Source organism: Myotis myotis, unplaced genomic scaffold (genome assembly GCF_014108235.1).
Source record: "Myotis myotis isolate mMyoMyo1 unplaced genomic scaffold, mMyoMyo1.p scaffold_m19_p_2, whole genome shotgun sequence".
Classification (NCBI taxonomy): domain Eukaryota; kingdom Metazoa; phylum Chordata; class Mammalia; order Chiroptera; family Vespertilionidae; genus Myotis; species Myotis myotis.
Window position 1 is genome coordinate 111884912 of NW_023416324.1, and position 26811 is coordinate 111911722.

The window sequence follows — 26811 nt, forward strand, 5'->3', positions numbered from 1 at the left end:
CCCTATCTGCTCCGGGACAAGGCACGGGACACGTTCGTCTATACCGCCACCATTTTTCCCTCCCTGAGAACCTGTATGATTCATTTGATTGGGAAAGTTTAGCTATGAAGACAGAAATCAGAATAGTGGTTGCCTATTGGGGGTTGGGATAGATTTGGAAAGAAGCTTAAAGAAACTTTGGGGTAATGGGATTATTCTACCTCTTGATTGGAATACTGGTTACATAGATGTGTATATTTGTCAAAGTCATTGAGTCTTACATGTAAGATCTGTGTGACTCACTGGTTGTAAACTTTACCTCAGTTAAGACAATTAATAAAAAGTAATATTTTAGCAGATGTTCAAAAGATGTCTGAGGCCAGTACTAGATTTAGATTGTATTTTTAATTCTCCTAGGAACTGTCCCTATGTAGAATTTCTTAAATTTTATTTTTTCACTATATACTGCATTCATATGGTTTTAAAAAAAACAAAAACATTCAAACAAATCTTGGGGGTGGAGGGAGAAATAGTAAAAATTCTTATTTCTGTCCTTGTTTTTAATCCTCCCAGTTTCCTCCCCAGAGGCAACTACTATTCTCAATTTCTTATGAATTCTTCCTCAGACGCTTTATGCAAAAACAAATGCCCTCAGTTTGATAAGTCCAAGAAAATATAGTGCTAACATGAAATATCTTGTTGACAGTTATGTAGCATTAGAACTGTGATTAGAAATTATAGCATTGGAATTGTTATTAGAAATTTTAACATTAGAACGGGAGGTCCTATTTGATCAATTCTTCACCCAAACTGGGTTTGTCATGACTTTTCAAAGTGCAGTTTCCAGAGGATTTTCACATGCTGTCAGTCCTCCTTGGGTAGTCAAGTTAGAAATGCTCTTTTTGGCTAAGACTTTTGCTATTTCTAACTGCTGAAGCCATCGTTTCTCTTTAAAAGCACTGTAAGAAAACAAGATTTATTTATTTATTTATTTCACTGATGAAATTCAAGCTTTTATTTTATTTTTAATTGAATTTGTTGGGGTGATATTGGTTAATAAAATTATATAGGTTTCAAGTATACAATTCTATAATACATCATCTGTATATTGTATTATGTGTTCACCACCCCAGGTCAAGTCTCCTTCCATCACCATTTATCCTCCCCCACCTTTACCCTCTTTTACCTCCCCCAACCCCTTTTTCCCTCTGGTAATCACCATACTGTTGTCTGTGTCTGGGAGGTTTTTTTTTTCTTCTTTGCTTAATCTCTTCACCTTTTCATCCAGCCTGGCTTGGGGTTGAGATCCCAATGCTTATCAGGGGAACCTTTGCAGCTAAGATATCCCTCTGAAATCTCAGCCACCGCCTGCCCATGGGCACAGGGCCAGCCCTTTTCATGCCCTGCCATCCTGCCAGTCTTGATGTGGCTTCTTCTGTAAATCTTTGGTTATAAAACTTTTCTCCAGCTAGTCTTCAGTTGGGGTTTCAGGTTGATTCCTCTACATTTTAGTTGTAATTCCAGTTTGGTCCCGTGGGGAGGTTAGTGTAATATCCACCCACTCCAGCACCATCTTGGACATAATTTATAAGGAAATCCAATCTTGTCCCATTTATAGCAGAAATGATGGAAATTTTTAGGTTGATTTTTGTAGCTATGGCAAGTTTATCTTATCACATGAGTTAAGATGTAAAACAAGAAAAAGGAATCTTTCTAAAACCAGTTTGTTCTGAAGCCACAGGAATGGTATTTCTCAAGGCAATATGTACCATAAACTTGGAACCCACAACTAGAAACAGAAAGCAACTCAATGTCATATAGAAAGCCACTCAAAAAGTTGAAACTTTTCCTATCTGTTCCTCCTAGGCATCCCTATACATAACATATTCCCTAACTTATTCTCCATTCTGCTGCTTCTCACCCACCACAAGCACACAGTTTGCATTGATAAGATAGTAAATATTCTGATAGAGTTTAATTGAAATGCAATGAAAGTTAATATTTTATGATAGCTATGAGGATACCAAAGTTACTGTGCCTTTTCTTATAAATTTGAAAGTGATTGCTCCTAGTTTGTAGGATGCAAATAAGATTTACTACAGAAGGGTTTTATATTCCCTTGAACATTGGGGTCCTCCAAGATTCTATCTTTTGTCTTCCTCTCTTTCTTTTTGCACCCTTATCATAGGAGGCCTCATTTACTAATTGCCCATATCTATGACTTCTAAATCTTGGGCTTTCTTAAAAGTACATATCTCCAATCCTATCTAATAAAAGCCTAGGTGGTGTCAGGTGACGTCATCACAAGATGGCCGCCCCCACTTTGTCACAAGATGGCCACCCCCACGTCATCACAAGATGGCCAACACAAGATGGTCACCACAAGATGGCCAGCAGGGGAGAGCAGTTGTGGGCAACCAGGCCAGCAGGGGAGGGCAGTTGGGGGTGAGATCAGGCCAGCAGGGAGGGCAGTTATGAGCGACCAGGCCAGCAGGGAGGGCAGTTAGGGGCAATTAGGCTGGCAGGGAGGGCATTTGGGGGTGATCAGGCCAGCAGGGGAGGGCATTTGGGGGCAACCAAGCCGGCAGGGGAGAGCAGTTGAGGATGATTAGGCTGGCAGGGAAGGCAGTTGAGGGTGATCAGGCAAGTAGGGGAGGGCAGTTGGGGGCGATTAGGCCAGCAGAGGAGGGCAGTTGGGGGTGATCAGGCTGGCTGGGGAGCAGTTAGGGGGCGATTAGGCAGGCAGGCAGGCAGGCGGTTAGGCACCAGCAGTCCTGGGTTGTGAGAGGGATGTCTGACTGCCTGTTTAGGCCCGCTAAACTGACAGTCGGACATCCCCCAAGGGGTCCCAGATTCGAGAGGGTGCAGGCTGGGCTGATGGACAGCCTGCCCCCCTCATGTATGAATTTCATGCACCGGGCCTCTAGTTAGTAAACAATAGCATTTTGTAATTGGACATCTCACAAAAGCTTCCAATTTATATGTCTTATATCTTCTTCCTAAATCTGTTCCCCTTCAGTATTCTTGCTGACACAGTGATTTTGCTATCCCCACCATCTCCAAAGCTATAAACAAAACTCAATTCCTCCTTATCTGTCCATTCCTACACCCAGTTAGTGACAAATTTTGTAGATTATTCATTAGAAATATGCCACATTTTGCCTTTCTTCTTACTAACTACTTCTGTTTTAGTCCAGATCTTTGTTGCCTCTTGCTTCTCTTATTGCAAAGTCTCCTAACTTTATTGTAGTCTTTTTATACCCACAATATTACTTCTTTCTAGCAAGTCTCCCATGTAGCTTCACTAGATTTATTTTAAAAAATTAAGCAAAACTGCTTATGTGACTTGCCTGATAAAAAAGAACTTCTGTGAGCTCCTACTTACTTCCTACCTCATGGAAAAGGAATAAAAAGCAAACTCTCCACTTGGGCACACAAGATGCTTCTCAATGTAGGTATAATCTACCTTTCCAGTTTCATCTCATGCCATTTTCTCCCTATGCTTTAAAATGCCTTGTATAAATACACTTACTTTCTTGAAAAATAATGTGTTTTTTTTCTTCTTTACAGAACAGCACCTTTGACCATGTTTCCACCTCTACTTGACTCCTTTTCCATACCACCACCAGTTTTATCTGGCAAAGTCCTGTAAAATTAAAGGGCTTTCATTCAATCTATCAGGAATAACCTTGCATGAAAGTAACTTATTATTTTCAAACATTTGAATTAGATCCAAGTTTGCCTGATTCAATATATATATATATATATATTAGAGGCCTGTTGCATGAAAAGATTCATGCAATAGGCCTTTCCTTCCCCTGGTTTTCCTCTGGCACCTGGGACCCAGGCCTTCGCTCCGGCCAGAGCCGCCTTCAAGCCTTCGCTGCTCCGGCCAGAGCTGCCTTCAGTCTTTGCTCTGCCGCTTTGCGCCTACGTATGCAAATTAACCGCCATCTTTGTTGGTGGTTAATTTGCATATCTTGCTGATTAGCCAGTGGGAGGTGTAGCGAAGGTATGGTCAATTACCGTGTTTGTCTTTTATTAGATAGGATATATATTAGACGTCTGGTGCATGAAATTCATGCACTAAGTGGGGGTTGTCCCTCAGCCCAGCCTGCATCCTCACCAATCTGGGACCCGTCGGGGGATGTCCAACAACCAGCAGTTGGACATCCCTCTCACAATCCAGGACTGCTGGCTCCCAACCGCTCACCTGCCTGCCAGCCTGATCGCCCCCTAACCACTCCCCTGCCAGCTTGATTGATGCCTGCTGTCCTGGTTGCCCCCAACTGCCCTTCCCTGCCAGCATGGTCACCCCCAAAGGCCCTCCCCTTCCAGCTTGATTGATGCCTAACTGCTCCCCTGCTGGCCTGATCATCCCCAACCTCCCTCCCCTGCCAGTGTAGTTACCCCCAACTGCCCTCCCCTGCCAGCCTGATCTCACCCCCAACTTCCCTCCCCTGCCAGCCAGTTCACTCCCAACGGCCCTCTCCTGCCGGCCTGGTCATCCCCAACAGCCCCTCCCCCTGCCAGCCTGATCACCCCCAACTGTCCGCACCCTGCCAGCCTGATCTCACCCCCAACTGCCCTCCCCTGCCAGCCTGATCTTGCCCCCAACTACCCTCCCCTGCTGGCCTGGTTGCCCTCAACAGCCCTCCCCTGCTGGCCTGATCACCCCCAACTGCCCTCCACTGCAAGCCTGTCCCCCCCAACTGCCCTCCACTGTAGGCCCAGTTGCCCCAACTGCCCTCTCCTGCAGGACTGGTCCCCCCCAACTGCCCTCCCCTGCAGGCCTGGTCCCACCCAACTGACTTTCCCTGCAGGCTTGGTTGCCCACAACTGCCCTCCCCTGCTGGCCTTCTTGTGGTGGCCATCTTGTGACCACATGGGGGTGGCCATCTTGTGCGAGGGTGTGATGGTCAATTTGCATATTACATCTTTATTATATAGACTATGTGTGTGTGTGTGTGTGTGTGTGTGTGTGTGTGTGTGTGTGTATATTGATTTTAGAGAGGAAGGGAGAGGTAGAGAGAGATAGAAACATCAATGATGAGAATCATTGATTGGCTGCCTCTTGCACATCTTCTACTGGGGATTGAGCCCGCAACCCAGGTATGTGCCCTTGACTGTAATTAAATCCAGGACCTTCAGTCCGCAGGCCGACACTCTATCACTGAGCCAAATCAGCTAGGGCCTGATTCATCTTTATGTTCTGTATCAACTACTTGCTTTACCACAATGGCGATGACTCCTTGGGCCCTCTAAATGGGATTAACCCATAGATGCAGCCCATAAAATCAAGTCCTTAGCCTTAAGGAAATCACCTTTAGCTATTCCCCATGTACCACCTGACTTGATTTAAAGTCCTCTCTCACCTTTTTCATGTATGCCTTAGTTCTTCCTAGGCTCAATGCTCACCTTGGCATTTGAACTCTGGTTTTTCTGCATTATTCAAAAATGCTTCATTGAACACATTACATGCCAAGCAGTATTCCATGTGCTAAAGAAACAAAAAGTGATCAAAACACACATGCCCTCACGGAACGTACATTCTAGTGAGGAGGCAAATACACAAAATAAAAGGCTAGTATAATATTAGACTGTGAGAGATCCAAGATGATGGCAGAGTAGGTGGATGTTAACTCAAATCCTCCCAGGACCAAACTGGAATTACAACTAAAATATAGAGCAATCAACCTGGGTAACCAACAGAAGAGCTGAACAGAAGTCTTTAACCAAGGATTTACAAAAGAAGACACTGGTAACAAGGGGGGGAAATGCAAAAAGGACTGGCCCAGCTTTTACCAGTGGAGGCTGAGCTTCTGAAGAGATATTTCAGCTGTGGGGGTTCCTCCTGAGAAGTGTAGGGTCTCAACCCCAAGCTGAGCTCCCGATCCCAGAGCACCAAAGTTGGGAAGTCACCCACATAACATCTGGCTGTGAAAATCAGCAGGAATTCTGTCCACGAAGGAGAGACTGTTAGAGACACAGGCAACCCATTAAAGGGCCAACACACAAAATCTCATTCAGTCACTGACCCTGAGCTCTGGAGGAGAGGGAGGGAGCAGAGTGAGACTGGGGTTTGTGGCTTTTGAAAGAGCTGAAGGAACAGCTCCCAAAATACCTCTGCTGAGTCACACTCCCATACCACAGACGCCATCTTTCTTGGGTGGAGCACTTCCCTCTATATGGCATCAGCCTGGGGGAATGCAATAGCCCCACATTCTGAACTCCATATAGCCCTACCCTGCAGACCTTACACCCTGTTGAGAACTCAGCTGCCTAGCCCAGGGCCTAGAGGTCTGAGAAGACTCAAGGGTTGTCAGTGACTGAGTTGTGTGGCTCTGGATTAGGGGCCATTATCCCCACTTTCCAGTGAGCTTGACTGATGTCTCCTCTCATGGGATATCTGCTAGCTCTAATCTCCAGGCTCTTGAAGGCTTAATTCTACTGACTCCTGGTGGCTCTGCCCTACTGAGATCTGGTCAGAATCCAGGACAGACTGGGTTGTGTGGCTCTAGAACAAGGGCCATTTTCCCCTCACATGCCTAAATGGTACAGAGTCCTCCCTTCACAGGGCCAAATCTTTTTTTTTTTATGTTTATTTATTATTATTTTTTATATTTATTGATTTCAGAGAGGAAGGGAGAAGGAGAGAGGGGTAGAAACATCAATGATGAGAGAGAATCATTGATCAGCTGCCTCCTGCATGCCTTCTAATGGGGATCAAACCTGCAACCCAGGCATGTGCCCTTGGCTGGAATTCAACCTGGGACCCTTTAGTCCACAGGCTGACACTCTATCCACTGAGCCAAGCTTCCTAGGGCACAGGGCCAAATCTTGATCTGTTTGGGCCTGATAAACTCTGCTGGTCTCACCCTGATGACTCCCTGAGACCCCTGCCCACCATAAAGGTGTGCAAGAACCAAGTGGATAGCAGTTAGTTACCCTGGGACATTTGCTGAGTGGCCTCAGACCTACTACTGGCACATACTGAACCTGTATCAATCTGCTGAAGATCACTCGCCCCTACCTGGCAACTCACTAAGAACCTACCCCATGCAGCTTGTTCAGTGAATGAGCCTAATAGGCAACCAGCAGGCAGAGGCAGGCAAGGTGGATCTCAGAGTGCTTTGGGACTTTTGCTGACCTTCCCTCAGGCCCAGTGCTGATAAAAGCCAGCCTTGGTGTGTAGCTTGGTCTTTCCCATGCACACGCAGGCCCAGTAGAGACAGCCACAAACATTAGATAGCTTTGTAGACCCAAAAAGATAGCCCAGGGCCAGTCACAGACAGTGTCTGACATTGGCCAGCACAAGAGTCTTTCCCAAGAAGCCCTAGACCCAACACACATAGTGGCCAGATCCAGACAATATCAGAGTAGAATCCAATTACCTTTACTAGTGGCATATCCAAAGGGAGACAGGAAACAGACCATACTGAGGTGAATTCTGCTTCATGTGGTCAACATCTGTACAATAGCTTGTGCACTGTGGTTGGAGTTGATTCTCACAGTCAGCCAGCCTGAAGGTCAACCTCATGCATGAATGAGCCAATAGCAATCAAAACTCAAGTACAACAGGAGGGTTCACATAACCCACAGAAGGGACATTCTGGAGCACCTAATTTAGGTGATCTAGGAGATTGCAACACTGTGTCCCATAGGACAACTACTACATAAGGCCACCCTACCAAGACTGGGGTCATAGCAGATCTACCTAATAGATAGAAAAAAACAAAAGAGGCAGCCAAAATGGGAAGACAAAGAAATATGTTCCAAATGAAAGTAGAAATCTCAAAAAAAAAAAAAAAAGCTGAATGAAATGGAGACACACAATTTATCAGATATAGAGAAAAAAAAAATGATTATAAGGATACCAAAAAAACTTAGTGGGGCCCAGCCAGTGTGGCCCAATGGTTGAGTGTCAACCTATAAACCAGGAGGTCATGGTTCAATTTCTGGTTGGGGCACGTGCCCAGGTTGTGGGCTCAATCCCTGGTGCAGGAGACAGTCGATCAATGATTCTCTCTCATCATCAATGTTTCTATCTCACCCTTTCCTTCCCTCTCTGAAATCAATAAAAATATATATTGAAAAAAACCTTAGTGAGAATTAAAACTGCATGATAAAAGATACAGAAACCATAAAAAAGAACCAGTCAGAAATGGAGAATACAATATCTGAAGTGAAGAATAAACTAGAAGGAATAAACAATATGTTGGATGAGCAGAGGATTGAATAAGCAATTTGGAAGACAAGGTAGCAGGGAATACTCAATCAGAGCAGAAAAAAAATTCTTTTTTTTTACGTTTTTTTTTTGTTTGTTTTTTTGTTTTTTTAATTAAATCTTTATTGTTCAGGTTATTACATTTGTTCCTCTTTTTTCCCCCCCATAACTCCCCTCCTCCCAGTTCCCGCCCCACCCTCCGCCCTCACTCCCCACCCACTGTCCTCATCCATAGGTGCACAATTTTTGTCCAGTCTCTTCCCGCATCTCCCACACCCCTTTCCCCCCCAAGAATAGTCAGTCCATTCCCTTTCTATGTCCCTGATTCTATTATAATCACCAGTTCATTCTGTTCATCAGATTATTTATTCACTTGATTCTTAGATTCACTTGTTGATAGATGCATATTTGTTGTTCATAATTTGTATTTTTACCTTTTTCTTCCTCTTCCTCTTCTTAAAGGATACCTTTCAGCATTTCATATAATACTGGTTTGGTGGTGATGAACTTCTTTAGCTTTTCCTTATCTGTGAAGCTCTTTATCTGACCTTCCATTCTGAATGATAGCTTTGCTGGATAAAGTAATCTTGGTTGTAGGTTCTTGGTATTCATCACTTTGAATATTTCTTGCCACTCCCTTCTGGCCTGCAAAGTTTCTGTTGAGAAATCAGCTGACAGTCGTATGGGTACTCCCTTGTAGGTAACTGACTGTCTTTCTCTTGCTGCTTTTAAGATTCTCTCTTTGTCTTTTGCTCTTGGCATTTTAATTATGATGTGTCTTGGTGTGGTCCTCTTTGGATTCCTTTTGTTTGGGGTTCTCCGCGCTTCTTGGACCTGTAAGTCCATTTCTTTCACCAGGTAGGGGAAGTTTTCTGTCATTATTTCTTCAAATAGGTTTTCAATATCTTGCTCTCTCTCATCTTCTGGCACCCCTATAATTCTGATGTTGGTACGCTTGAAGCTGTCCTAGAGGCTCCTTACACTATCCTCGCATTTTTGGATTCTTTTTTTTTTTTTTTTTTTTTTTTTTTTTTTTTGATGATTATGACATTTTTTTTTTTATTAGTTAAGGTATTACAAATGTGTCCTCATCCCCCCCATTAACCCCCAACCTCCCCCCCACACACACTCATGCTCCCATCCCCCTGTTGTCCATGTCCATTGGTATGGCTTATATACATGTATACAAGTCCTTCGGTTGATCTCTTCCCCTTACCCCCGCCCTCCCCTACTTTCCTTCTGGGGATTGATAGCCTGATTGCTGTTTCTCAGTCTTTGAGTCTGTCCCTTTTCATCAGTCTATGTTGTTCTCTATAATCCACAAATGAGTGAGATCATGTGGTATTTATCTTTCTCTGACTGGCTTATTTCACTTAGCATAATGCTCTCCAGTTCCATCCATGCTGTTGCAAAAGGCAAGAGTTCCTTTTTTTTTACCGCAGCATAGTATTCCATTGTGTATATGTACCACAGTTTTCTAATCCACTCATCTGCTGATGGGCACTTAGGCTGTTTCCAAATCTTAGCTATGGTGAATTGTGCTGCTATGAACATAGGGGTGCATATATCCTTTCTGATTGGCGTTTCTGGTTTCTTGGGATATATTCCTAGTAGTGGGATCACTGGGTCAAATGGGAGTTCCATTTTTAGTCTTCTGAGGTAGCTCCATACTGTTCTCCACAGTAGCTGCACCAGTCTGCATTCCCACCAGCAGTGCAGAAGGGTTCCTTTTTCTCCACATCCTCTCCAACACTTGTTGTTTGTTGATTTGTTGATGATAGCCATTCTGACAGGTGTGAGATGATAACGCATTGTCGTTTTGATTTGCATCTCTCGTATAATTAGTGACTTTGAGCAGGTTTTCATATGTCTTTCGGCCTTCTGTATGTCCTCTTTCGAAAAGTGTCTATCTAGGTCCGTTGCCCATTTTTTTATTGGATTGTTTATCTTCCTTTTGTTAAGTTTCATGAGATCCCTGTAAATGTTGGAAATTAAACCCTTATCGGTGGTATCATTGGCAAATATGTTCTCCCATGTAGTGGGTCTTCTTGTTGTTTTGTTGATGGTTTCCTTTGCTGTGCAAAAGCTTTTTATTTTGATGTAGTCCCATTTGTTTATTTTCTCTTTAGTTTCCATTGCCCTAGGAGCATTATCAGAGAAGAAATTTCTTCGGCATATGTTTGCGATTTCGCTGCCTGTGGATTCCTCTAGTATTTTTATGGTTTCCCGTCTTACGTTTAAGTCTTTTATCCATTTTGAGTTTATTTTTGTGTATGGTGTGAGTTGGTGATCTAGTTTCATCCTTTTGCATGTATCTGTCCAATTTTCCCAACACCATTTATTGAAAAGACTGTCTTGACTCCATTGTATGTTCTTGCCTCCTTTGTCGAATATTAATTGGGCATAGTAGTTTGGGTTGATTTCTGGGGTCTCTATTCTATTCCATTGATCTATATGTCTGTTCTTGTGCCAGTACCAAGCTGTTTTAAGAACAGTGGCTTTGTAATACAGTTTGATATCTGGTATTGAGATCCCACCTACTTTGTTCTTTCTGAGGATTGTTGCAGCTATTCGGGGTCTTTTTTATTCCAGATGAATTTTTGGAACGTTCGTTCTAGATCTGTGAAATATGCTGTTGGTAATTTAATGGGGATTGCATTGAATCTATAAATTGCTTTGGGTAGTATGGACATTTTGATGATGTTGATTCTACCAATCCATGAACACGGTATATTCTTCCATCTATTTATGTCTTCCTCTATCTCTTTTTTCAGTGTCCTGTAGTTTTCAGCATATAAGTCTTTTACCTCCTTAGTTAAGTTTATTCCTAGGTATTTTAATTTTTTTGGTGCAATGGTAAATGGGATTGCTTCTGTAGTTTCACTTTCTGTAAGTTCACTATTGGTGTAAAGAAATGCCATGGAATTCTTAGCATTAATTTTGTATCCTGCTACATTGCCGAATTCATTTATTAAGTCTAATAATTTTTTGATGGAGTCTTTAGGGTTCTGTATGTACAGTATCATGTCATCTGCAAATAAGGACAGTTTTACTTCTTCTTTTCCAATCTGGATGCCTTTTATTTCTTCATCGTGTCTGATCGCAATGGCTAGTACTTCCAGTACTATGTTGAACAGGAGTGGTGAGAGGGGGCATCCCTGTCTTGTTCCTGTTTTTAGGGGGAATGGTTTTAGTTTTTGCCCATTGATTATGATGTTGGCTGTGGGTTTGTCATATATGGCTTTTATTATGTTGAGGTATGTTCCCTCAATTCCTATCTTGCTGAGAGTTTTTATCAAGAAAGGGTGTTGGATTTTGTCAAATGCTTTTTCCGCATCAATTGATATGACTATGTGGTTTTTCTCTCTCAATTTGTTTATGTGATGTATCACATTTATTGATTTGTGGATATTGTACCATCCTTGCATCCCTGGGATAAATCCTACTTGGTCATGGTGTATGATCTTTTTGATGTACTGCTGGATCCGATTTGCTAGGATTTTGTTGAGGATTTTGGCATCTATGTTCATGAGGGATATTGGCCTGTAATTCTCTTTCATTGTGTTGTCTTTACCTGGTTTTGGTATTAGGGTGATGCTGGCTTCATAGAATGAGCTTGGAAGTGTTCCTTCCTCTTGAATTTTTTGTAGTAGTCTGAGGAGGATAGGTTTTAGTTCTTCCTTGAATGTTTGGTAAAACTCCCTTGTGAAGCCATCTGGCCCCGGGCTTTTGTTTGCTGGAAGCTTTTTGATTACTGCTTCGATTTCCTCCATAGTTATTGGCCTATTGAGATTTTTAGATTCTTCCTGGTTAAGTTTTGGAAGGTTGTATTTATCTAGGAATATGTCCATTTCCTCCAGGTTGTCTAGTGTGTTGGAGTAGAGTTGTTCATAGTATTTTCTAACAATCCTTTGTATTTCTATGGGGTCTGTTGTTATTTCTCCTCTTTCCTTTCTGATTTTGTTCATTTGGGTCCTCTCTCTTTGTTTCTTGGTGAGCCTGGCTAGAGGTGTATCAATCTTGTTTATCCTTTCAAAGAACCAGCTCTTGGTTTTGTTGATCTTTTGTATTGTTTTTTTGGTCTCTATGTCGTTTATCTCCGCTCTGATCTTTGTTATTTCCTTCCTTCTGCTTACAGTGGGCTTTTTTTGTTGCTCTCTTTCTAATTCTTCGAGTTGTAGAGTTAGGTCATTTATTCTCATTGTTTCTTGTTTCTTGCAGTAGGCTTGTAGAGCTATGAACTTCCCTCTCAAGACTGCTTTTGCTGTGTCCCATAGGTTTTGGATTGTTGTGTTTTCATTGTCATTTGTTGCCATGATGTTTTTTATTTCTTCTTTGATCTCACTGGTGACCCAGTCGTTGTTTAATAGCATGCTATTGGATTCTTTTTTCATTTTGCTTTTCCGGTTGGGTGTTTTTTGCTTCCTCGCATTTCAAATCATTGACTTGATTCTTGCGCTCCTCTGGTCTGCTGTCAGGAGTCTCTATAATATTCGTTATTTCAGTCCGTGTATGCTTAATTTCTAGTTGGTTCCCCAACATAACATCGAGGGTCTCATTAGTTTTCTTGTAGATCTCATTAAGTTTATCGGCAGCTTCTAAACAGTTTTTTTTTTTTTTTTTTTTTTTTTTTTTTTGCTTAAAGTATTACAAAGGGTATTACATATGTGTCCATTTTATCCCCCCGCCCCAGACAGTCCCCTAGCCTCCCCTATCCCCCAATGTCTTATGTCCACTGGTTATGCTTATATGCATGCATACAAGTCCTTTAGTTGATCTCTTACCCCCCTACCTCCTGCCCCGCAACCCTCCCCGGCCTTCCTGCTGCAGTTTGACAATCTGTTTGAGGCAGCTCTGCCTCTGTATCTATTATTGTTCAAAAGTTTATAATGGTCTCTATTATCCATGAATGAGTGAGATCATGTGGTATTTTTCCTTCATTGACTGGCTTATTTCACTTAGCATAATGCTCTCCAGTTCCATCCATGCTGTTGCAAATGGTAAGAGTTCCTTCCTTCGTAGAGCAGCATAGTATTCTATCGTGTAGATGTACCACAGTTTTCTGATCCATTCATCTACTGATGGGCACTTAGGCTGTTTCCAGATCTTAGCTATGGTGAATTGTGCTGCTATGAACATAGGGGTGCATATATCCTTTTTGATTGGTGTTTCTGGTTTCTTGGGATATATTCCTAGAAGTGGGATCACAGGGTCAAATGGGAGTTCCATTTTCAGTTTTTTAAGGAAACTCCATACTGTCTTCCATAGTGGCTGCACCAGTCTGCATTCCCACCAGCAGTGCACAAGTGTTCCTTTTTCTCCACATCCTCTCCAACACTTGTTGTTTGTTGATTTGTTGATGATAGCCATTCTGACAGGTGTGAGATGGTACCTCATTGTTGTTTTGATTTGCATCTCTCGGATGATTAGTGACTTTGAGCATGTTTTCATATGTCTCTTGGCTTTCTGAATGTCCTCTTTTGAAAGGTGTCTATTTAGGTCCTTTGCCCATTTTTTGATTGGATTGTTTATCTTCCTTTTGTTAAGTTGTATGAGTTCCCTATAAATTTTGGAGATTAGGCCCTTATCAGATATGACATTGGCAAATATGTTTTCCCACACAGTGGGTTTTCTCGTTGTTTTGTTCATGGTTTCTTTTGCTGTGCAGAAGCTTTTTATTTTGATGTAGTCCCATTTGTTCATTTTCTCTTTCGATTCAAGTGCCCTAGGAGCTGTATCAGTGAAGAAATTGCTTCGGCATATGTCTGAGATTTTGTTGCCTTTGGATTCTTCTAGAATTTTTATGGTTTCCTGTCGTACATTTAAGTCCTTTATCCATTTTGAGTTTATTTTTGTGTATGGTGTAAGTTGGTGGTCTAGTTTCATTTTCTTGCATATATCTGTCAAATTTTCCCAACACCATTTATTGAAGAGACTATCTTGGCTCCATTGTATGTTCTTGCCTCCTTTGTCAAATATTAATTGAGCATATTGGTTCGGGCCGATTTCTGGGTTCTCTATTCTATTCCATTGATCTATATGTCTATTCTTGTGCCAGTACCAGGCAGTTTTGAGAACAGTGGCTATGTAATACATCTTGATATCTGGTATTGAGATCCCACCTACTTTGGTCTTTTTCAGGATTGCTGCAGCTATTCGGGGTCTTTTTTTATTCCAGATGAATTTTTGGAGAGTTCGTTCTAGATCTCTGAAGTATGCCATTGGTATTTTAATGGGAAGTGCGTTGAATTTATAGATTGCTTTGGGTAGTATGGACATTTTAATGATGTTGATTCTACCAATCCATGAACACGGTATGTTCTTCCATCTGTTTATGTCTTCCTCTATATCTTTTTTCAACATCCAGTAGTTTTCTGAGTAGAGGTCTTTTACCTCTTTAGTTAAGTTTATTCCTAGGTAGCTTAATTTTTTTGGTGCGATGGTAAACGGGATTGTTTTTATAATCTCTCTTTCTGAAAGTTCACTATTGGTGTATAGAAATGCCTCAGTTTTCTTGGGGTTAATTTTGTATCCTGCTACATTGCCAAATTCATGTATTAAGTCCAGTAGCTTTTTGATGGAGTCTCTAGGGTTTTGTATGTATAATATCATGTCGTCTGCAAATAAGGACAGTTTTACTTCCTCTTTTCCAATTTGGATGCCTTTTATTTCTTCTTCTTGCCGAATTGCAATGGCTAACACTTCCAGTACTATGTTGAACAGGAGTGGTGAGAGGGGGCATCCCTGTCTTGTTCCTGTTCTTAGGGGAAATGGTGTTAGTTTTTGTCCATTGAGTATGATGTTGGCTATGGGCCTGTCATATATGGCTTTTATTATGTTGAGGTATGATCCTTCTACTCCCACCTTGCTGAGAACTTTTTATCAAAAATGGGTGTTAAATTTTGTCAAATGCTTTTTCTGCATCAATTGATATGACCATGTGGTTTTTTTCTTTCAATTTGTTTATGTGATGTATCACGTTTATTGATTTGCGGATATTGTACCATCCTTGCATCCCTGGGATAAATCCTACTTGGTCATGGTGTATGATCTTTCTGATGTACTGCTGGATCCGATTTGCTAAGATTTTGTTGAGGATTTTGGCATCTATGTTCATGAGGGATATTGGCCTGTAATTCTCTTTCATTGTGTTGTCTTTACCTGGTTTTGGTATTAGGGTGATGCTGGCTTCATAGAATGAGCTTGGAAGTGTTCCTTCCTCTTGAATTTTTTGTAGTAGTCTGAGGAGGATAGGTTTTAGTTCTTCCTTGAATGTTTGGTAAAACTCCCCTGTGAAGCCGTCTGGTCCTGGGCTTTTGTTTGCTGGAAGCTTTTTGATGACTGCTTCAATTTCTTCCATAGTTATTGGCCTGTTGAGATTTTTAGATTCTTCCTGATTGAGTTTTGGAATGTTGTATTTTTCTAGGAATTTGTCCATTTCCTCCAGGTTGTCTAGTTTGTTGGAGTAGAGCTGTCCATAGTATTTTTTAACAATCATTTGTATTTCTGTGGGGTCTGTTGTTATTTCGCCTCTATCGTTTCTGATTTTGTTTATTTGGGTCCTCTCTCTTTGCTTCTTGGTGAGTCTGGCTAGAGGTTTGTCAATCTTGTTTATCCTTTCAAAGAACCAGCTCTTGGTTTCATTGATTTTCTGTATTGTTTTTTTGGTCTCTATGTCATTTATTTCTGCTCTAATATTTATTATCTCCTTCCTTCTGCTCACTCTGGGGTTTTCTTGTTGCTCTCTTTCTAATTCTTTGAGTTGTAGAGTTAGATGATTTACTACCATTTTTTCTTGTTTTTTGAGATAGGCCTGTAGAGCTATAAACTTCCCTCTCAGGACTGCTTTCATTGTGTCCCATAGGTTTTGGATTGTTGTGTTATCATTGTCATTAGTTTCCAGGATGTTTTGAATTTCTTCTTTGATTTCATTGGTAACCCAATCAATTTTTAATAGCATGCTATTCAGCTTCCAGGTGTTTGAGTATTTTGGGTTGTTTTTATTGTAGTTTATTTCTAATATTATGCCATCGTGGTCTGCGAAGACGCTTTTTATGATTTCAATTTTCTTGAATTTGGGGATACTTTGCTTGTGACCCAATATATGGTCTATTTTTGAATATGTCCTATGAGCATTTGAGTAGAATGTATATTCCCTGGCTTTCGGGTGAAGTGTTCTGAAGATGTTTATTAAGTCCATCTGATCTAGTGAGTCATTTAGGATTGCTGTATCTTTGCTGATTATTTGTCTAGAGGACTTATCCAGTGCTGTCAGTGGTGTATTAAAGTCCCCTACTATGATTGTATTGTTGTCGATCTCTCCTTTGATATCTTCCAGGAGTTTTTTTATGAATTTGGGTGCTCCTGCATTGGGTGCATATACGTTTACCAGGGTTATATCTTCTTGTTGTATTGATCCCTTTAGTATTATGAAGTGGCCTTCCTTATCTCTTGTTATGGCCTTCACTTTGAGGTCTATTTTGTCCGATATAAGTATTGCTACCCCAGCTTTCTTTTCCTTTCCATTTGCCTGAAAGATATTTTTCCATCCTTTCACTTTCAGTCTGTGTGAGTCCCTTCTAGTGAGGTGGGTTTCTTGTAGACAGCAGATGTATGGGTCATGTTTTTTTATCCATTCAGCCACTCGATGTCTTTTGTTTGGAGCATTTAGTCCGTTTACGTTTAAAGTTATTATTGAAAGGTACTTGTTTGTAGCCATTTCTGTTTTTGTGTGGCTGTTTTCTTTCTGAGCTTTTTATTTCTTATTTTTATACCAGTCCCTTTAGCATTCCTTGCATTGCTGGCTTGGTGGTGATAAACTCCCTTAGCCTTTTTTTGTCTGTGAAGCTTCTTATTTCCCCTTCAAGTTTGAATGATAGCCTTGCTGGATAGAGTATTCTTGGATTCAGTCCTTTGCTTTGCATCACTTTATAAATTTCCGTCCATTCTTTTCAGGCCTGATGTGTTTCTGTTGAGAAATCATTTGACAATCTAATGGGAGATCCCTTGTATGTAACTTTCCGTCTCTCTCTTGCAGCCTGTAAGATTCTCTCTTTGTCCTGAACATTTGCCATGGTAATTATGATGTGTCTTGGTGTGGGTCTTTTTGGGTTCACCTTGTTTGGGACTCTCTGGGCTTGTGTGACTTTTTTCTTCCCCACCTCAGGGAAGTTTTCTGATATTATTTCTTCTAATAGGTTTTCTAATCCTTGTTTATCCTTCTGTTGTTCTGGTACCCCTATTATTCGTATGTTGTTTCGTTTCATGTTGTCCCAAAGCTCCCTTAGGCTCTCCTCCTGTCTTTTCATTTTTTTCTCCAATTGCAGTACAGTTTGGGTGTGTTTTGCTTCCTTGTCTTCTAAATCACTAATTCGGTCCTCCGCTTCTCCTAGTCTACTGTTGATACTTTCAATGGAGTTTTTCATTGCAGCTATATCACTCTTCATTTTTTCTTGGGTCTTACTTAAGTTGTTGATTTTTTCATCTGTTTCTTCCATATGTTATTGATTTTTTCATCTGTTTCTTCTTGCTTCTTGGAGAGGTTGTCGATTTTTTCCTCCATCCGGTTTATGCACTCTAGGACCCTTATTCTGAATTCTTTTTCTGTCATGTTGCATGCCTCTGTATTACTTAGCTGCTTTTCTGGAGAGTCCTCCTTCTCTTTCCTTTGGGGGTTTCTTTGTCTACCCATGTTTGATCTCGCTGACATATCTAGACGTTGAGTCGTTCAGTGGCTGCTCCTTTGGTGGCAGTGACTCCTTGGTCTGTGGTTGCTCTTCGGGCGGTTGCGGTAGCAGCTGCTCTTCAGTTGGCAGCAGCTCCTCTGGTGGGTGCTGTTCACAGCTGTGGTGGCTCTTCTGGCTGGTGGGGCAAGGTTTCACGTACAGCTGCTGTTCCTCAGCAGAGGGTGTGGTGCTCAGGAGGTTGCTGTTGCTTGGATCTGCTGCGTTGTTTTAAAGGCACAAAATACAACACAACAAGGCACCACGTACCAGGCACTATACACAAATATATTCACGATATTAATAACCCCAAATAAAGGTGACCACCTGAATTAACAGAATTAGGGGATAAGGAAGAAGGAAGAGAAAAGAGAAAAAAGAAAAGAAAATTAGGGACCAAAAAAAGGAGTGCAAAAATGAAATTGGGAAAAAGAAGGGGGGAAAATAAAAGCGAGAAAAGAAAAGAAAAGAAAAAAAAAGAGCGAAAAGAGAGAATGAAGTGGAAGAGGGGAAGAGACTTTTTTTTATGAGGAGAATACTCCTATAGAACAGCCATTAATCCCAACAAATTCCAGCAACAGCTCCCTGGAGATGAATGCAAACTAGAAACAGCCAATAATATAACGATGAAAATAGAATGGAGAACACTAATCCCAAAATAAAATAAAGAGAAAATAAAATGGCACTTTAAAAAAAAATGGTAAAATGGTAGCAGTAATAATGCTGGTTAAAAATAAGAAGGTAGTAATTAAAAGGGTAAAATCAGGTGATGGAAAAAAGAAGAGGAAAAAAAAAAAGAAGAAGAAGAAAAAAAAAAGAAAAAAAAATTGGTTTCTTAGTTAAAAGGTGAAAAAAGAAAAAAAAAATTGCAGTAGTGAAGGTCCTTCGGTTCTTCTATTCTTCAGTGTGGCTCGCCTTAGACCTGCCAGGTATTCAGGAGAGTGTTGAGTTTCCCTGCGATACCCTGTTCCTCTGTCTTGTAAACCACAGTCCTTATTTTAAAGCAAGCCGCATTTGTTTCCCAGACTGCCTTATTTTGTGTTTAGCAAAGAGTCAGTTTGTGGGTCAGCCTCTGGGTGGCAGTGTTCTGGGGTTGGCCTCTGAGGCTATAGGGCCTCTCTGTCCAGTGGAAGTTCACTGCCCAGAGCTGGCTGCGTAAGAGTTACCAGTGCTGTGTTGTTGCTGGGATTGAAAATCCCTCTATAGGCCAGACCCTGTTAACTCCCAGGGACTGATCAGGTTATTTTAATCCTTGATCTCCTACAGGGTGGAATCTGGGTGTGGCTGTGCTCCTTGCCTGGGGGCTGGGGGGAGGAGTCTCACTCTCCGGAGAGAATGGCTGCCTCAGTCCTGGGCTCAGGGGTGTCTCAGCACTCAATTCGCTGCCACCTCTCCCGGCCCCCCTTCTCTCCTCAGTCTCTCCCCAGATTCCACTCCTCCGCACACTCTCCCTCTCTTCAGCACAGGTGAGTGTCTGTATCCGAAATGTCCCATGAACAGGATTCAGTGAAAACAAACAAACAAACGCCGGCCGCGGAAACGGGGAAGGCTTGGTTTCTGTAAGCTTCTTCTCTTACAGGGACTGCATGGTCTGGTCAGCTCTTCAGGCTTCCCCCTTTAGGCTCAGTCCTCCGTGATCACAGAACCCAGCTCGCAATTCCCCCGGTTCCCCCAGGAATCCCGCGGTTCTCCTTTCCCCCTTTAGGGGCTGTGCCTGTCCCAAGGGACTCGGCTGTCTGCCACGCGGTCTCCCTCCGACTCTCTGGGCTCAGAGGTCTGGCAAACTTTCCTGCCCAAATCCCTGGTTTTTTTACCTTTCCAGGGGAGTTCTGCTCTTCCCAGCTGCAAACCGTCTTGCCAGCTGAGGAATTTCACCAATTCGGGGTGGATGTTACTAGTTTCAGCTGCTCAGTCCATTTGCTCAGGGACACGACCTGGGACGCGTCTCTAAACAGTTCTTGAGAGACCTTAAAAGTGTGGTTCTGAACTCTATATCTTCCATTGACAATTTAGTCCTGTTCTTTGTCTCCGCATTTTGTTATGCTTCCTTGGTGCACCCCCTAGTGGTCTTTGTGCGCAGTCTTATAGTTAAACCTTGATTGTTGTAGCTAATACCAGGGAGGGTTTGACCTCCAGGCCAAGTGGCTGTGAGAATCAGCTGTGTCTGCAGTGAGAGAACTTCTGTCCTCTAGGGAGGTGCTAATCTAGCCTTTGCCTGAGGCTATCCGGCAAATGCCTGTGTGCAGGGCTTGGGCGGGGCGGGTCACACAGGATCAACAGGGTGGGCCGGAGAGAGCAGTTATGGCGGCTCTCAGTCCCGTCCCCAGGGGCTCTGCCTCTCTGAGTCCCAGTGTCCGCTGCAAAGCTCGGAGAGAAAGCTGCACTCGCTCTGACCGAAGCCAGACAGTCCCGCTTCTCCCGTTTGAGTCTGGGTCCCTAAAGACTCGCCCGTATCTGGAGCTCAGAGTCTGCGACTCCCTCCCAATTGAAAACGCCAACCGCGCCCTCCGCCGCCAGCCCGCTCCGCGCATTCCGCACCTCAGAATTTGACTTCAGCACTGCGCCTCCTCTGAGTGTCTGTATGCATTTCTCTTTCCTCCTAGTTGTAGGACTTCCACTCATCCAGCGTTCCTGTGGTTCTGGGTGATGTCCGTTCCATCTTTTAGTTTCACTTTTGAAGTAGTTGTTCAAGGCAGCAAACTCCGGCGTTAACCTATGCCGCCATCTTGGTTCTCTCCAGAGCAGAAAAAAAAATTCTTAAAATGAGGATAGCTTAAGAGACATTTGGGAAAACATAAAGCATAATAGCATGTGCTTCATAGGGGTACCAGAAGGAGAAGAGAGACAGCAGGGGATCAAGAACCTATTTTTAGGAAGAGGAGGAAGATAGCAGTGTAGGTAAACATGGTTCTCACCTCTACTTATAACCATATCAAAATTACAAAGCTTTGGTTCTACAAAGCTATCTACAGTTTGTGGCTGCCTCTACTGGGCCTGGGTGTGCATGGGAAGGACCAAGCTACACATCAAACTATGGGACAATCATTCAGAAAAGCCAGAATGGAAGTCGTACAACTATAGAATTAAAGAAGAAACTATATTGAGATTAGTAAGAGGGGCAGAGGTACAAAATGGGCTGGTCCAACACCCATATGTGGTGTTTTGTTAATCCAGAGAGATATCTTGGCTGTGAGGCCTACGTTAGGAGCAAGGGGTCTCAGCCCCATACCAGACCTCTCAACCAGGTTCCTGTGCTGTAAAGAGAAGTCCCCATAACTTCTAGCTTAAAAAACAGTGGGGATGGTGGCTGAGCGGCACAGAGGCTGCTGGAGTCCAAGGTGTTCCTCTTAAAGGTCCATTGCATGGAATTACTCAGACTCACGCTCTGTGGCTCAAGCACTAAGGCAGCAGCTTGAAAGGATCCAGTGAAGTAAAGGAGGAGCTAAATTGTCAGGCATCAGGGTAAGAACTGGTGGGCAGTTTTCTCCCAGACAAAAGTGCTGACAGAGGTCATTGTTCCTATGCTGAGACTTCCCCTGCCAAAGAACCTTCTGGCAGGTGCCATATATGAGTTTCCATCAACCTGGATCACACTGTTCACCCTAACCTGGTGATTCCTTGAGTCACCACCCAATTTGCAGCCCCACCCAAGATGTTCGAGATGGTTGTTCCATATAAAACAGCCTGACCTGGCTCAAGCTTCAGACTTTTCTAAAATCCCTCAAACAAGCAACAGCAGGCCTTAGTATGCCCATACCTCTCAATAAGAAGCCCCAGGCCCAACACTAGCAGCAGCTTGCCGAGGTTCACAGCTTGGCCTTTCCTGGGCACCTCCATGCCCAACACAAGTAGTAGCCATCTGCAGATCACTCTGTAGTTTGTGCCAGGTGGCCCCAGAGCACAGGCAGTAGCTGACTTTCTACCTCTTGGGAGGCCCCAGAACCAGTACACCTGGTGGTCAGTTTTAGACCATACAAGATTATAACCTTACTACATCTATGAGCGACACACTCACGGGGCAGACTCAGTGAGCACCACCAAGGCCTCACTGAAGCATGTCCTGCTCCATAGGGGCATCTCCTGCACAGAAGCTCTTCCACTGTAGTTGCAGCTGGTCTGCACAGCCAATCATTAGCTTGGGGGTCAATCCAGTGATGCCAACAGCAAGCAAGGCTCATCTACAACAGGACAGTGCACACAGCCCACATAAGGGCACACCTAGAGTGCCCAAGTTAGGTGACTGGGGAGGCTGAGCCACTGAGCCCTACATGACACCTAATACACAAGGCCAGTCTACCAATTCTAGAAAACATAGAAGATCTAACTAATACATACAAATGAACAAAAGGGAACAGCTAAAATGCAGAGACAATTAAACATGTCACAATGAAAGAACAGAAGAAATCTGCAGATAAGAACTAAATGAAATAGAAGTAAGCAAACTACCAGATACAGAGTTCAAAACAATGGTTATAAGGATTCTCAATAAATTTAATGAGATCTTCAAGGAACTTAGTGACAACTTCAAGGAACTTAGAACATCAACAACATAAAAAAAAAGACAAAAAAAAAAAAAGACCAGTCAGAATTGAAGCATACACTAACTGAAATGAAGAATAATTTACAGCCCTAGCTGGTTTGGCTCAGTGAATAAAGCATTGACCTGCAGACTGAATGGTCCTGTGTTCAATTTCAGTCATGGGCACATTCCCAGGTTGCAGGCTCGATCCCCAGTAGGGGGCGTGTAGGAGGCAGCCAAGCAATGATTCTCTCTCATCATTGATGTTTCTCTCTTTCCCTCTCCCTTCCTCTCTGAAAGCAATAAAAATATATTTTAAAAAAGAATAACTTACAGGGATTCAATAGTAGAGTAGAGGACACTGAAAATCAAATCAGTGATTTGGAATATGAGGAAGCAAAAAACACCCAATCAGAAGAGCAAAAAGATAAGAGAATCTCAAAATATGAGGAGAGTATAAGGAGTCTCTGGGACATCTTTAAGCATACCAACATTTGCATCATAGGAGTGCCAGAAGGATAATAGAGGGAGCAAAAAATTGGAAACCTATTTGATGACAGAAAACTTCCCCTACCTGCTGAATGGAATAGACTTATGAGTGCAGGAAGAGAAGATAGTCTGAAACAAGAGAAGCCCAAACAGGCCCATACCAAGACATAACATAATTAAAATGCCAAAGGTTAAAGACAAAGAGAGAATCTAAAAAGCAAGAGAAAAACAGTTATCTACAAGGGAGTACCCACACAATGGTCAGCTGATTTCTCAACAGAAACCTTGCAGGCCAGAAGGGAGGGGCAAAAAATATTCAAAGTGATGAAAAGCAAGGAACTATAACCAAGATTACCCAGCAAAGCTATTATTTATAATTGAAGGTTGGATAAAGAGCTTCACAGGTAAAAAGCTAAAGGATTTCATCACCACCAAACCAGTATTACATGAAATGCTAAAGGGTCTTCTTTAAGAAGACTAAGAAGTAAAAGAAAAAAGATAAAAATATGAACAATAAGTCCAGCTAGCATGGCTCAGTCATTGAGTGTCGACCTATGAACCAGGAGGTCACAGATTGATTCTGGGTCAGGGCACATGCCCAGGTTGTGGGCTCAATCTCCAGTGTGGGGTGTGCAGGAGGCAAATTATCAATGATTCTCTCTCTTCGTGGATGCTTCTCTCTCTCCCTCTCTCTGAAATCAATGAAATATATTTTTAAAATGAATAATAAAATGACAGTTAATAATATCTATCAATAATTGAATCTAAAAATAAACAAACAAGGCATCTAATGAACAAAATAAATTATGAATAAAATAGAACTAGAGGCATGGAAACATGGAACATACTGAGGAATATCAGAGGAAAGGGGGGTATGGGGGCTGGATGTGATTAGCCAAAGAACTTATATGCATATATGCATTGCCCATGGACACAGATAATAGGGTGGTGAAGGCTTGGGGCAGGACAGGAACTGGGTGGAGGGGAGTAATGGGGGAAGATAAAATGGGGGGACATCTATACAACACTCAACAATAAAGATTTTTTTAAAAGAACCTATTTGAAGAAGTAATGACTGAAAACTTCCCTAATCTGGTTAAGGAAAAAGACACAAGTTCAGGAAGTGCAGAGAGTCCCCAGACAAGATGGACCCAAAGAGTCCCACAACAAGATACATCATAATTAAAATGGCAAAGGTTAAAAACAAAGAGAGAATCTTAAAAGCAGCAAGAGAAAGACAAGTGGTTACTTACAAAGGAGCTCCCATAAGACTGTCAGCTGATTTCTCAGCAGAAACATTTCAACCAGAAGGGATTGCCATGAAATATTAAAAGTGATCAAAAGCAAGACCTACAACCAAGACAACTTTATACAGCAAGGCTATCATTTAAAATCAAAGGAGAAGGTAGGTCCGTTGGTTAGAGCATCATCTCAATACATCAAGTTGCTGGTTCTATCCTGGTCAGGCTACATACAAGAGTCCACCAATGATTGCATAAATAAGTAGACCAACAAGTGGGTCTCTCTCTCTCTCTCTCTCTCTCTCTCTCTCTCTCTCTCTTTCTCTCTTTCTCTCTCTCTCTCCCCCCTCTCTCTTTCTCTCTATTTCTCCCCCTCTCTCTTTCTACCCCTCTCTCTATAAATCTACACTAATAAAAGAGAAAAATGGTAATTGGCGTACGGCACTACCCTTTTCATTGGCTAATCAGGGCTATATGCAAATTAACTGCCAACTAAGATGGCAGTTAACTGCCAACAAAGATGGCGGCTAATTTGCATATTGCAGGCACAATGCAGGGAGGCGAAAGGGAAAGCAGGAAGAAGCCCCCTGCCACTGACAGTGATCGGAAACCCAGGGGGGAGCTAAGAGGTGGGGGGCAGGGCAAAGGCGGCCCTGGGGCCGCCTTTGCCCTGCCCCCAAGCCATGATCAGAGAATCAGGCGTCTTTGCCGCCCTGGCCAGTGATAGCAGGAAGTAGGGGTGGAGGCAGCGATGGGAGCTGGGCACGGTCGAAGCTGGCAGTCCCGGGAGCTAGGGGTCCCTTGCCTGGGCCTAAAGCAGAGCCCACAATCTCGGGGCCGCTGCAGCTGCAGGTCCCCGCTGCCCGAGCCGGACGCCTAGGCCAGAGGTGTTAGGCCTGGGCAGGGGCAGAGCGGGAGATCGCGGGGAGCTGGGAGTCCCCTGCCCAGGCCCGACACCTCTGCTGGAGGCCTCAGGCCTGGTCAAGGAGCCAATCCAGTGATTGGTTTTCGGAGGGTGATGAGGGTCAACTCCTCTGGCCGAGGCATCAGGCCTGGGCGGGGGGCTGGGGGTCCCCTACCCAGGCCTAATGCCTGGGCCAGAGGCTTCAGGCCTGGGTGGGGGGCGGAGCCGGGGATTGGAGGGATATGATGGTCCCCTTGCCCAGGCCTGAAGCCTGGGTCAGAGGCGTCAGGCTTGGGCGGGGGTCAGAGCCAGTGATCGGGGGGAGTTGGGGGTCCCCTGTCCAAGCCTGACACCTCTGGCGGAGGCGTCTGGCCTGGGCAAGGGGCCGATCAGGCGATCAGAGGGTGATGGGGGTCTACGCCTCTGGCCGAGGCATCAGGCCTGGGCAAGGGGCAGAGCCAGCAATCGGAGGGGTCTGGGGGTCCCCTGCCCAGGCCTGACGCCTGGGCCAGAGGCATCAGGCCTGGGCTGGGGGCAGAACCAGTGATGGGGGGAAATGAGGGTCCCCTGCCCAGGCCTGATGCCTCTGTCAGAGGCGTCAGGCCTGGGCAAGGGGCCGATCCTGCAATTGGAGGGTGATGGGGGTCAATGCCTGAGGGCTCCCAGTATGTGAGAGGGGGCAGGCTGGGCTGAGGGACACTCCCCCCCACACACACCTAGTGCACGAATTTCATGCACTGGGCCCCTAGTTATAAAATAAAATAAAATTGAAGGTGAAATAAAGAGCTGCCCAGACAAGAAAAAGCTAAAGGAATAATGTTAGCACCAAACCAGTATTACCACAAATGTTAACATATCTTCTTAAAGAGAAAAAGAAGAAAAAACAAAACGGAGGAACATAGTTAAAAGAATAAAATGGCAATAAGTACATACTTATCAACAGTCACTTTAAATGTAAATGGCTCAAATGCTCCAATCAAAAGACATAAGGTAGCTAATGAATAAGAAAACAAGACCCATATATATGCTCTCTAAAAGAGACCCACCTTGTATCAAAAGGTACACACAGACTAAAAGGGATGGAAAAATATATTTATGCGAATGGAAATGAATAATAAGCTGGGGTAGCAATACCTATATCTTTCAAAATAGACTCCAAATCTAAGGCTATAGTAAGAGACAAAGAAGGACACTACATAATGATAAGGGTGTAAGCCAACAAGGGAATATAACTCTTGTAAACATTTATGCACCCATTATAGGAGCACCTAAATATATAAAGCAAATCTTGATGGACATAAAAGGAGAGATGGACAGTAATATGTTCATAGTCAGGGATTTTAACACCACTGACATCAATGGAAAGATGCTCCAGACAGAAAAATCAACAAGGAAACAGTGGCCTTAAATGACACACTAAATCAGATGGATTTAATTGACATCTTCAGACCATCAGAATATACATTCTCTTCAATTGCACATGGAACATTTTCTAGGATAGACCCACATGTGAGGAAACAAGCAAGACTCAATAAATTTTAAAAGATTGAGCAAAATAGAGACAGTCTCATAGAGAGCAGGCAGACAGCTTTGGGGGTGGGGTCAGTATTAGAGGACATGAAAAACAGTGTAGTAATTACAGGGGTGAAAGGGGATGTGTGGAGGTGGTAGAGGGCACAGAGCAGATAAAAAGGTGATAAAAAATAAAATAAAAATTTTAAAAAGTAATC

At 43.1% G+C, this 26811-nt stretch overlaps 1 protein-coding gene and 1 long non-coding RNA gene across 2 annotated transcripts in view; one reads left to right on the forward strand and one right to left on the reverse strand.

Annotated features, from left to right (window-relative positions):
* Window positions 1-26811, forward strand: part of LOC118677158 — a 113371-nt gene that overhangs the window by 578 nt on the left and 85982 nt on the right. The window lies entirely within an intron of this gene.
* The window catches only part of ANKUB1 (ankyrin repeat and ubiquitin domain containing 1), a 142382-nt gene continuing 116331 nt past the window's right edge, over window positions 761-26811 (reverse strand). Inside the window, exon 6 of the mRNA XM_036352000.1 lies at window positions 761-938. Coding sequence (XP_036207893.1) covers window positions 809-938 — 130 coding nt within the window. The 3' untranslated portion in view covers window positions 761-808. The remainder of the gene's footprint in view (window positions 939-26811) is intronic.